General features: G+C 34.2%; 1 protein-coding gene across 7 annotated transcripts in view; it reads left to right on the top strand.

Annotated features, from left to right (window-relative positions):
* The window catches only part of MAP3K7 (mitogen-activated protein kinase kinase kinase 7), a 97,013-nt gene that overhangs the window by 37,153 nt on the left and 46,459 nt on the right, over positions 1-13,401 (top strand). For 6 of the 7 annotated variants that reach the window (XR_006202705.1, XR_006202706.1, XR_006202704.1 and 3 more), the window contains exons 8-12: positions 1,358-1,488; positions 3,066-3,147; positions 5,537-5,667; positions 6,297-6,426; positions 9,364-9,444. Coding sequence is in view for 2 of the 7 variants with exons in the window: in XM_042939371.1 (XP_042795305.1) it covers positions 1,358-1,488; positions 3,066-3,147; positions 5,537-5,667; positions 6,297-6,426; positions 9,364-9,444 (555 nt within the window). In the remaining 5 variants the exon portion in view is untranslated. The remainder of the gene's footprint in view (positions 1-1,357; positions 1,489-3,065; positions 3,148-5,536; positions 5,668-6,296; positions 6,427-9,363; positions 9,445-13,401) is intronic. The other variant, XM_042939372.1, reaches the window with a different exon arrangement.

Raw genomic sequence — 13,401 nt, 5'->3', positions numbered from 1 at the left:
CTATTCGTAAAGACAAAACAGAGTTCATCACATACTCTTTCTTTTATCTCCTCATCCATCCTTATGAAGGGAGTACTATTCCTCATTTTACAGTTTTATAGATTAGGAAACTGAGACCTAAACAGGAAAAGGAAGTTGCCCAAGGTCACTAGATTAGTAAGTGGTATTGCTGGGATTCATATCCAGATCTTTGTGAGTCTCGGTGCCCATATTTTTAAATTATATTGATATATGAACTCTTTCTTTGCATCCCTCCCGCTCCTTTTAGACCTGTAGTTATGTTTCTAACCACTTATGATGTTAAAATACATGTTCTTCATAATCTAGTTACTTCACATTTTATTTGGAAAAATAAACTCTTCATGAAGGGAAACCTTGTTTAACCTTCCTAATTTTTGCATCACTCTAATTTATCATTTGGCTGTAATCATTCTGATTATGGCATTTTAGTTTTATTGGCATTTTAATACACTATTCCACAAATCATACAAATACCTGCCTAATTAGGTCATTAATAGACTTGTCAAACAGTGCCATCATCTGAGTAATCTTAAGTGTTTTTACCAGTTTCCTGTACTACCTTTCATTTTACTACCTTTAATGTCATTGTAGAGAGTACTAGAGCACTGACAAGACAGTGTTTCATGTTCTCTCTGTCAGTTGTCAGTAAATAATTGACAGTGAAGTAAGGAATAAAAGAACTAACTTGTTAGTTGGTGAAATTACAAAAATTTCATTATATTTGAGGCTTTCTTTAAGATAGGGACCTCACTAATAATATTACAGTCTTGGTAATTACGTAAAAGTTGATAGTTTTCAGCTTGTGAAATGACAGATTCACAGCAGCCAAAAAATGTCTGCCACCAACAAAAGAGTCATTTGGAGGTCAGTGAGTATGATACCACAGTGATGTGACTTTTCTGCTATGGAAGATTTTTCAAACATATTTGAAATTTTTACAGTAAATCTGAAAATACAGTTCAAGGAAGATTACCTCAAGCCACCATTTTATTTTCTTAATAAAACACTCACTAAGCCATTATTATTTGTTAAAAGAACAATATTAGAACAAATGAAATATTATTTCTCATTATTTCTCATAAGTATGAAAAATAATATACTCTTAACCATAATGCATATAAAAATTTTAATTTAACTTTGCCAAAAGTATAGCTTCCCCTTTATGAAAATATGTTAACCTAATAGACCAAAAAGAAATGTACTTTTATTATTCCAAAATAAATCTTAAATTACAAGAACTATAAAATAACTACTGTATTGGAAATACATATAAAAAGCTTACACCATTCTTTGGGTAAATACATTCTTTCCCCCCCCCTCTAATTTTCAATTATAGGTACTCGACCACCACTGATCAAAAATTTACCTAAGCCCATTGAGAGCCTGATGACTCGTTGTTGGTCTAAAGATCCTTCTCAGCGCCCTTCAATGGAGGAGATTGTGAAAATAATGACTCACTTGATGCGGGTATAATCCTTCTCTTGAGGGGTTTTGGATTTAGGGGAATTTGATATATACTGAGTTTGGGATTTTGAAGTAAAGAGACATTATTGCTTTTTTCTGCTTTATACTTTTCTGTATTGTCCAAGTTAGAATGGGTACTTATCACTCCTATAATCAAAGGAAGAAATGTTATTTTGGAAAAGAAAAAAAGTCTAGTTCTTTATACTGGAAAGATAGCTAGACTAGGTTTCTGGACTTGGTTTTTCTTCCTGTGTAACTTAGTGGACAGATGTGTTTGTTTTGGGGGCCTGTTGCCTCATCTGTAATGTGAGAGAAGCTGAATTAAATGTCTTTACAGGACTTAGGTATATTCTGACTCTAATACTTGCCAAACTAAATTTTAAATTTTCTTGAGTGCAGATCTTCTTCAAACAATCACTTATCTGCAGGACAATAGAATGGTTGCATTCCCAGACACCTTTATTTAAATGATTTTTACCTTCTGGTTTTTCATTGCATATTTTTAGCTTTTCATTTGCCATTAAAAAGTTAAACTTCTAGGATTTATGGAATTTTTAAATTTAGAAGAACCCTGTTAAATGATCATCAAAATTTCTTAGTCTATAAACAAACACTTTTAGAATTATTTGAATAATTTTAGGACTCTGGTTTTTGGTGCACTAGCAAAATCTATCAAACGCTACTTTGACTTTTAAAAGTTCACATACTTATGAAAAGTCCCTGAATTTCACAACAATTTGCTCACTAGAAGAACCCTTCAAACTCCTTAAATATATACTTCCTAAATGGCCAAAGATCTGTTTATTTTATTGAAACCAAGCATGAACTACTCTGATTAAAACTTCCCATCATATGTGGATACCAGCTATACATCAAGCCCTAAAGATATGGTCATAATAAAACAACTTAGTCGCCATAGTCAGATACTTGAAAACATTAGGATACATAAATTGTTCAAATTATAATTGTACTTATATTTGCTTTGTCTGATTTGAAAAGAAGACCTTCCTTTTTTCCCCTAAGTTCTAATATTTATCCAGCAAAAATTTCCAATATTACATCTCCAGTTTATAGAGAAACAGCCATAATCTATCTCTGATATTCAAAATATTAGTTCTAACAATTATTCTATGACATAACAGGCTCAGTTGCCAGACTAACAATAATTTCAGCAGTTTGGAAGTTTATATCACTACTATGAGAACATAAGTACGTTTTATATCATTGTGAGGAGTCATACTATTTCCTGTGTTCCTTTACAGAAATGTATGTTGTTTTCTTCAAAACTATCTAGGCTCTATGTAAAATAGATACTTAAGTAGATATATGGCATTGATCATAGTGGAAATTCAAAAGAGTAGCACATTATCGTCATCTTTGTAAAATCAAAAACTTAAGGAACATACTGAGTTTAGGTATCTGTAAATTCAGTGTATGCCTTACAGAAAATAAAGCAGCACTTTCCTACTTTCAAATCCCAGAACAAAGAAATAATTAATGTGTACTCTCCAAGTTAATTCTTACAGGATTTAATTTGTATTAAAGAAATTTTAAATTGTAATTTACTTTTTCATACATAGTACTTTCCAGGAGCAGATGAGCCATTACAGTATCCTTGTCAGTACTCAGATGAAGGACAGAGCAATTCTGCCACCAGTACAGGTAAATGGATAGATTGGAAGAGTAATAACCTAATTTTTTTGTGTCTCTGTTCCTATGAAATTATAATCAAGAGGCAATGAATGATGTCTCTATTTGCATTTTAATTTCTTCATTTCATATGATTGACTGCAATTTGAGTTTCCTGGTGCATCATTCTTCATGAAGGTACCGAGATTAAAGAGTTACTAAAGACTTGCTTCCAAGTCTTAGAATTCTTGCATAGTTATATATAAAAAGATGGGATATTGTATTGCTGGGAATGTCATTCTTTATTTGAAAAATAAAAATCGTTTTTACACAGATACTGCTACATCAAAGAATATTAGAAATTATTGTAAATATAAAAAACAACGTATTTCTTCATCATGAACACCCTACTTTTTGGTCTTTGTAGAAGACTCTATAGAAACTCTTATTTAAGAACTCTTATTTTTAGTTCAAAGTTCCTTACTTTTCTAAATATCAAGTAGTAGTGGGATTGAAGTTTGTGATCATCAAAAAAGACCATAGAAATAACTCTCTTGGAAAAATTGTGCCTCTCAAATTATATGGCATTTTAAGCATTCATTGTTAATTTAATTAAAACAAAAGGGCTTGTGTGTGTATATATACAATATTTATCCTGTACTTAAAATTGTATTTTTACCGACAAGTATTTTTACTGATCTAAATAATTGCATTTATTTTAATCTGGTTTAATAGTTGTTCCCAAATTCCATTTTTACCGAAAATCTTTTGAGTTGCACTGAATTCTTTTTTTTTTCCCCAATATATGAAATTTATTGTCAAATTGGTTTCCATACAACACCCAGTGCTCATCCCAAAAGGAGTTGCACTGAATTCTTAAATGCACTTCTCTAAAATTCCATCATGTGTTTCTACCACTGCTTCCAAACCGTCTCTCTGTTTAAGTGCTGTGACCTTCAGTCCTTTGATTCTTCTGTTTACTGAGCCGCAGTTCTCTTAGGTCCGTCCTTTCATCCTCCCTTCACTTAATTCCAGCTGGTTATTATAATTTCTTATCTTAAGCTTGTTTGGCTAAACTTAATTTGTTAAATCTGACACTCAGTTTCCCCTTGTCTATAGCAGTGCAGCTGAATGTGTCTGGAGACGACTCATGTTTAAGGTCTTCAAATGCCTTAGTGATTTAGTGATGTTGGATAGTTGTGCCATATTTTAGTATCTCCTCTCTCTTAGATGACTTAATTGTATACTTTAGCCTCTCTCCTCAAACTTCAAACATCTCTTCACTACACACTTTCAGCTGATCCCATTTGTTATTTCTTTGACAAAATTGGAGTAATCAGAAAAGATAGCTTCCGGAAGCTGCCCCACTACATCTGCCCACCTACCTGTATCTGGGCCCTTCTGCTCTCCATTCTCTTCTGTTAAAATGGCTAAGCTCTCCATGCTCTCACCAAAGGCAGGCGTGTCTGCTTGTGCACTATATCCCATCTGCTCTTCCCAGTTGTTCTTCCCTCAGTCTGTTGCCTCATCAGTGTTAGCCTTTCTACTGGAATCATTCCCAAGGCATGTATATGTATAGTCTGTACTTACATTCTGTTACCTCTTCCCATTCTTTCCTGTGCCCAGTCCATTCAGGCTTTTATTATACCGCTACTCCAGAATTGCTCTTGTCAAGGTCACCAGTTGTCTCCACATAACTAAATCGAAATGAATGATTTTTAGTTCTCTTCTTTTTTGACTTTCAGTAACATTTGACATAGTTCATTACTCTCTCCTTCTATAGCATGTTCTTCAGTTGATCTTCAGGATACCATAGTAGCCTGGATTTCATCTTCCATCTCTGGCCACTTTTCTGATGGTTTCCTAGGCTGGTTATTTTTTTATCTTCCTAACCTACACATGTCAGTATTCCTAGGGCTCAGTCATTGAGCCTTTAGCTTATTTCTCTACACTCATCTCCTTCATGATCTCATCCAGTATCGTGGTTTTATATACCATCTATTTGCTGGTATTTTGCTCCATCCCAGACCTGACCTTTGTACTCCTATATCCACCTACTTGCTTGATACCTGATAGGAAATCAAACTTATGTTTTCCAAATTAAACTTCTGATAGTCCCTTCAAACTTACTTCTCCCATCGTCTCACCATCTTGATAGCCACTCTGATTTACCAGCTCAGGCTAAGAACCTTAAAGTCATCCTTGTACTATTAGAAGACTAATAAGCATTTTGGTTCCCTTTCTGTGCTATCCTTAAATTCCATTTAAAATGGATTTGTTTGGATATCTTTATTGACTTGAAAAGTCTTATTTTGTTCATATTCATGTCTTGTTAGTTTAGAAAATAATTTATGTTACGTATTATTGAATAAAGCATCTGTATTATTCCAACCTGTAGTCATAAATGTTTCTGCTTTCCTAGGCTCATTCATGGACATCGCTTCTACAAATACCAGTAATAAAAGTGACACTAATATGGAGCAAATTCCTGCAACAAATGATACTATTAAACGCTTAGAATCAAAATTGTTGAAAAATCAGGCAAAGCAACAGGTTTGTTTTGTTACTAAAAGTAAAATTCTGTGATGACCTTACTAGTAGTCACAACTTTATGCTAACTAAAATTAATTATTTGGCATCTTCCATTATACAAGTGCTGAGTCTTATTCTTGAAGCAGATAAGAATAGAGACATAAAATGAGATTCTCCTACTGTTTATTACCGATCAAATTGTTTTGTCTTCTGATTATGGCTGCCTTTGCCAATAGCGCAACTCCCTCCCTGTGATGTTCCCTAACTTTAATGGTTAAATATGTAAGATGCTTATTTCTTGGTTCTACTACTCAGGTAAAGGAGTTTGTCCTCAGTCTGTCATTTCATACTGTTCAGATTTGTTATGTTTTTGCTGTTACTGGTTTAAAAGTATGTTAAGTAGTGATTTTATTCATCTTACATGATACATTTAGGTTAAAGAATAATCGTAGCATTTAACTTCCAACTCTAGTGACTGCCCTTTCCTAAAGGCAGTGTTTGTAGCTTGCTCTCCCTTAGAACCTCCTTTTTCCTTCATAACAGCACAGAATCTCTAAGAATCTCAGTTGATATCTTCCTCCTCCTAGGTTGCCCAGGATTTTTAAATTTAAAGAACTTCAATAATTCAAATTGACCTGTAATTTTAACAGAGTGAATCGGGACGTTTAAGCCTGGGAGCTTCCCGTGGGAGCAGCGTGGAGAGCTTGCCCCCCACCTCTGAGGGCAAGAGGATGAGTGCTGACATGTCTGAAATAGAAGCCAGGATTGCTGCGACAACAGGTAAAAAGGAAGTAAAAATCTGCAGAGGAGTGGAAAGAGTAGTTTCAGTTGTTTTACCTATGGCGATGTCAGGGGTTTTTTGTGTTACGAATTTTTTTAAAGCAGGAAGTAGGCTTACAGTAGACTTTCTAAGCTACTAACAATAATTTATGTTTTTCTCCAGTTCCAAATAAGGCAGGTATGACTTGTAAAATTATTTGGATCATAAATTATATTTTTATCAAATGTAATTCAGCTCAAACATGAGCTGAAAATTTAAGTGGGAAATTGAAATTTTGCCAAAACTAGTATGTTTAGAGGATTTTGAGTGATTCTACTAGAATTTGTGCTAACTTCACATAATGGCAAATATTTTATTTTGAAATTAGCAGAAAAATATACTATAGATCCAAGTGTGGTTTGGCTTTACTGTCTGCTCCTTCTCCTTCTGGTAGCAAAAATAGATAAGTTGTGTGTAGCTAATTGTAATATAAAAGATCACGGTAATTTCATTCAATCTTGGAAAAGTTAGCATTTGAATTCCATTTTTTCACTTCTTAAAATGATTAATTACAGAGGTACTGGTCAGCACAAAAACAGTTACAGTTGACTCTTGAACATTGTAGAGGTTAGGGACATTAACCCGCCATGCAGTCAAAAATCCACATGTAACTTTTGACTACCCCAGAACTTAACTATTAATAACCTACCATTGACCTGAAGCCTTACAATAATACAAACAATTGCTGAACACATATTTTGCATGTTATATGTATTATATACTGTATTCTTAAAATAAGCTAGAGAAAGAAAGTGTTATTAAGAATATTATAAGGAAAATACATTTATAGTACTATACTGTATCTTTTCTTTAATCACATATAATTGGATACATGCAGTTGAAACTCATGTTGCTCAAGGGTCGTAATACTGGTTTAATTTGTTTTCTTTCCAATTCTTCCAGGAGTAGAGGGGAGCTAATTATAAAAGTAAATACATTTCTTTTGTGGAAAATGTGGAAATGTAAACAAACAACAAAAAACCCACAATTTTCTATAATTGTCCCACTCAGAGAGAAGCATTTAACAATTTTATATATTTACCTCTGGTCTTTTAAGCCATATATGTGTATACATGTGTATTTTCATGTATATTAGCGTATATATTCTTTAACTTAGCTAACCAGGTTCGTGTGTTTTTTGTTTTGTTTTGTTTTTTAGGTATTTTTCTTATTTTTTTTTTTTTCCTAAATGGAATATTCTCATTTTGTGTGGAGCTTTTTTCAGAAAAGTTTTCCAGAGGAATGTCATACTGTACTTGTCTTCATCTAATTATGATCACTGACTGTATCAGCATTAGAATCAGTTAGATATAGCAGAATATTCAAAATAGCTATGTCTTTAACACCTAAGCTTTTTTTTTTTCTTAAATAAAGAAATTTGAAGGTAGGCTCCATGATCATTAGGCAGCTGAATTTCTCTGTCTCTGTGCCACAAGCCATATTGCGTGACTTGTCTCCTCAAAGACTTTGTGTTGCTGAATAACTATTACAATTCTAGTCATCACATCCACAGTCAGGGCAGCAAGAAAGGAGAATTAGGGGAATGCCAAAGGGTATATGCCCAAGCTCTTTCAAAGATCTTTATCAGAAGTTCCCCCTAACAACTTCCATATATGCCTTTGGCCATCATAATATGGTCAGATGGCTACAGATGGCTGCACAGGAAAGAAGGATCTGTGATCTTTTATCTGGGAACATTGCTGCCTTGAGTAAAGTCAGAGTTCTGTTGCTAAGAAAGATGGGAAAGATAGAGATTGGAAGGGGACTCGGAGTCTCTGCCACATGGATGAATCTTCATAAATAATCAGGTTGAATGGAGCTCACTAGCCACTAACAAGCCTTCATGGTCCCTGAGTCATAAGTGTTTTTCTGTCAACTGAGGGCTTCTCAGTGTAGTGTCAGGTGAATAGCGCACACAGTGACATACCTTCACACTGGGGAACCTTTTTCCCTTCAGGGATGTCATTCAAGTTAGATCAGCTAAGTAATGATGGCTAGTGGCATTATTAAGATAATGGCCTTAAAATAAGTGGCATTATTACAGTTTTGTATCTTTGCTAGTGTCAGTTTTCTAGTCAGGTACTGATTTATTATTATTCTTTACAGAAGTGATATTTCACTAGGTAAAAAAACAACCACACACATTTAGATTATCTCATTCTCTAAATGTAGAATAGATGCTGTTGAACATCCATTGAATTCATACAATTCAGATTTTTTTAAATGAATTGTCTTACTTTGAAAGATTCGAATTCTCCAGCTTCTAACACTGTTCACATGTAATGGGAATGCACCTTGAACTTTGAGAACTACAGTAAACAGTTTAATAGAAGTATGTGTAACATTCAGTTTAATAGAAGTATGTGTAAATATTTATATTTATAAAAGCATATACATTTCATTCTTTGATTCAATAATTACTATTTAATCACCTAATTTTACTTTATAGCACACTTCAAGAAACGTCTATCTGGAATATATATATTCCTGTGTTTGTGTAATTAAAAAAATATGGCAGCTTATTTCTTTTTAACTCCTCTCTCCCTTCCCACTTTCATCCTAGCTCCCCATTGCTTATCAGTGATTTCACTTAGGTAGATTGTTTCTATGAACATGTTTTAAATTTTGCTTCCTCATTATCCTGCAGCTTTGTGTGTCTCTGTCCTTTTTTTTTTCTCCTAATTAAAACCAGTATGTGACACATCTTTATTGATAGTTTTCTCCTAAATCACGCCTTTTCCAAGCATGGATGAAAAGTTAGACAGTCCTGCATGCCATTCTGCATGAAGTATTATTAACATAGCTATTTGAAAATTATTCTGTTTTTATAGTTAATCATTTTCTGTGTTACTGTTTGTGGTTGTTTGCATGTATACTGTATATATATGTTTTTGCAGCCTATTCCAAGCCTAAACGGGGCCACCGTAAAACTGCTTCATTTGGCAACATTCTGGATGTCCCTGAGATCGTCATATCAGGTATCAAAGACCACCTGAGTTGGTCTAATAGCTGTGGGACCGGAATAATGATCCCTGGTACTTATAAAATGCTTCTTGCTCCAATCTTTATAGGACATGAAAATAGACACCTGCATACAGTAACTAGGGAGACAGATTGAAAACTATACATTTATATACAATGAAGCAGGCTTGACAGGATACCTTAAATCTCCAAAAATGAGAGTAAAATAGAAGGTAAAGTAAACCTTTTCACAGAAGGGAGAATGCTAGCCCAGAATTCTACCATCGTCCTCCCTGCTTTTAAGTGAGCACATGAGCTGAACCAAGACGTTGTTTTCTCTCAGCAGAAAGAGGGAACAACTATTTAAAAATATTTGATGTCCTGGGCTCTTTTCCTTCCTTGGTTTCTCCTTTTTGGACTCTCTTGAGGCTTCCTATCCAAGCCTCTTTCTGTTGGTAGCAAGTGAAATATGAAGTTGAGAAAAGAGAATTGCTAAATACCATGTTGCCTTAACATAGAAAATAGAAACAGAGTAAAATTAAATGAGATTTGCTGTTTTGCATGGTGTCTTGACAAAGAATCGTGGTCAATTCTGATTCTTATGTGTTATTAGGAGAATCTTTTTGCAAATTACATGTTTTTATACCTAAGTCACACATGGTACTTCAGTGTCTTAAAATTGGTAAATTGCTTTTATTTCTTCTCATGGTGATAATTTCATAGATGAATCTAAATCACCATTTTTGATAGAAATTTAAATGGCATATATCGGTTAACGTATGTCACCAAAGTGATCCTGTATTCGGGCACCTGGGTTGCTTAGTCAGGCAAGCATCCATCTCTTGATCTCAGTGCAGGTTTCATGAGATCGAGTTGCACATCAGGCTCTGTACTGATTCTCTCTCCTTCTCTCTTTGCCCCTCCCCACCTCATGTGTACATGCCCTTGCTCCCCCCCCCAGAATAAATATATAAACTTAAAATAATATGTATCTTTTATTTATTCCTCTGCTTTAGGTTTTCCTCCACCTCTTCCCAAAAAGAAACACAGTTTTCCCTACACACATTCATGGATGTGATTTTGGTGAATTCTTCAGCACTGTGTGTATTGCTTGTGATTGTATTTCTAGCATAGCATTGTAGTTGAACATCTAGAGGTCTTTTTCTCCCATAGTAAAATGAAAACAGAATAGACACCATGCCTTTGTTACTTATTATTGATTGTATCAGAGTTATCTGGCACGATGCCTCACACATTGCATTTAATAAATATGTGCCTATTAACTGAACAAACTATTATTGACTTCTCATGGCTAGGAACTAGGATACATGTAAAATCTGTATAAATTATAAATACGTATAATACAGAAATTACACAATTCTTAGGATCCTGGCATTTGGTCTGTATAAAACTATATTAGAGTAATTAATGTTTATTTTTTCAAAGTGATTTATTTTATAATACCACTGTTGCTGTTCAGAGAAGAGTTAACCCACTTCTCACATAGTAGTTTTACTTATTGAGTCATGGCCTGCTTGCAGAATTAACTTGCAATCATTTTACCTCCATACCAAAAGGTGCTATGTTTAAGGGAATAATATTTTGACTAAAAAAGTGGCAACATTTAAACTTTTAAACTGTGATTATCATTAATGTTTGAGTGAATCAGGAGAAGTTAGGTAAATGGCAATATAATCTTAATCCATGTCTTAACGAATAAGCATTAACAAATACACACATAACGAATGATGTAGCCAGTACTGTACACAATAATGAGGGAGAATGAAGAGAAAGAATAGTCTCAGTGGTTCTCAACCAGAATGAATTTGCTCCTTACAGGATATTTGGCAACATCTGGAAACATTTTTGGTTGTCACAAGTGGCAGGGGGCATATAGTAGGCAGGAGCCCAGGATGCTGCTAAACATCCTGCAGTGTACCAATCTTCCACAAACCAAGAATTATCCAGCTAAAATGTCAACAGTGGCAAGGCTGAGAAACTGGTTTCACATAGATGCTCTATGTGACTCTAAAGTAGTTTAAATAAAAGTACATCATCTTAATTGATGTCCATAGCTGTCTTATAACTGGATTACCAGATAAAATTACAGCCATTTTACAAATGAGGAACTTCGATCAAATGGGTTTTGTGTGGTTTTCCCAGAAACACATAGCTAGGGTCCCAACTTAGATCTGACACCAAATCACATCAATTTTCTCCTCTTTTGTTTGAGTCAGAGAAGATAGAGCAATTCTGCCTCGCTCCTCTTTAGTGTCCACATTAAAGAGAGCTCTTTGGCCAGCAGACGCTCTTTTATGGTAACTGAGTCCTTATGGAGTCAGGAAACTTTAATTCTGCTCTTAATTTGTCAGAGCAACAATGCTGTTCAAATAGAAATGGTATTCATTAATACATTTTATTAAATATTCTTGTTGATTTTCCCCCCCAGATATCCAAATATTAACTTAATCAGCTTCGCTTTCTTTAATGAAAGAATATAACCACTGGAATTACTACAGTTGGACATAAAAGCGAAACATTAATGTGTTCTTAGGTTTATTTTTAAATTGAATTAAATATGAAAATATAACCCATGCTTCGGGAATATTTCAAATGTCTTACATGGCCATTTTAACTATAAAGGAGGGCATTACTTAATTCCCAAAATTTCTTAGTACCTTCTAGAATTTTTTTTTTCCTCGAAGTCAGTTTCCCACAAGTTCTGTGTGGTATTACAGTGCCTCTTGATATACCCAATCTGGTATTCATTAGCACTGGATCCCAGTTGTAAGCATTTTTTTAATATAGATTTTTTTTATCTTATCTGTTATGAATAAGTAGTTTGAATAATAACTTTCCTTTGGCCAAGTGCAGTATACTGAGTCTGATGTACTTCTTGGAATAAACTGCCTCTTTTTCTTTTTTTTAATTCTGATTTTTTTTTTTTTAAGTTTATAATTTTGAGAGAGACAAAGAGCAAGAGAAAGTACATGAGCAGGGAGGAGCAGAGAGAGAGGGAGAGAGAGGGAGGATCCTAAGCAGGCTCCGTGCTGGATCCCACAAAACATGAAATCATGACCTAAGCCAAAATCAAGAGTCGAGTGCTTAACTGACTGAGCTACCTAGGCATTCCTGAACTGCCTCTTTTAGTAAGAGTGTTCATCTAAGCATCACAAAAATTTTTATGTGTACTTATTGGCAATATACAAATCTATCTTTTTAAAGTGTATATTGCTTCTTGAATTTTTTTAAAAGTTACCAAGTTTTTAAAATTGTAAAATACACACTATTACTCTAAAGAATTTTTTTTTAAATACATCTTTAGAGTGACTAAAACCCCTATTCTAGTCACAGGTAAACAAATTCAAATCATGTTGTTTGCTTGCTCTTCAGCACTGTTTTATACTTGCCATCATTCAAATGAGGAGGAGCAAGCAACCTATGGCTAGCATTTATTAATTTAGTAGTCACTCAGGTCATGCAGAAATGGACCTTTAATACCTCACAAGTTCCTACGGATCAAGCTACACAATTTTCTATACCTCTTCCTGGCCTAGAGCCTGCTTCAGATTCTGTGTCTCCCCTTCTCTCTGCCCTTTCCCCACGTGCTCTGTGTCTCTATCAAAAAATGAATAGACATTTTAAAAAATTAAAAAAAAAAAATAAAGCATGGAGTAGGAGACTCTGATAGTTATGCAAATTTTGTTTGTGGCTCTAGCTTTGGTAATCAAAAAAGATGAACTATTCTGGAGTCCTTGTGTGAGTAGTTAGAGCACTTCAGGAAATCACCTGTTGTAATGCATTTTGAAAGCCACTGAAAAAGGTACTAACAAATCCATACATATATATCCACCTGTAAAACATTTAATTGAAACATTAGTCTTCTGCACTTCCTTTCTAATATGAAATTCCTTATACATAGTTTATACCAGATTAATTGCTACCCTGAAATGATATATGTTTCCAATATGAGA

The sequence above is a fragment of the Panthera leo genome, chromosome B2 (genome assembly GCF_018350215.1).
Source record: "Panthera leo isolate Ple1 chromosome B2, P.leo_Ple1_pat1.1, whole genome shotgun sequence".
Classification (NCBI taxonomy): Eukaryota; Metazoa; Chordata; class Mammalia; order Carnivora; family Felidae; genus Panthera; species Panthera leo.
Note: the sequence above shows the minus strand (reverse complement) of the source record. Positions and strands in the feature narration are given on the sequence as shown.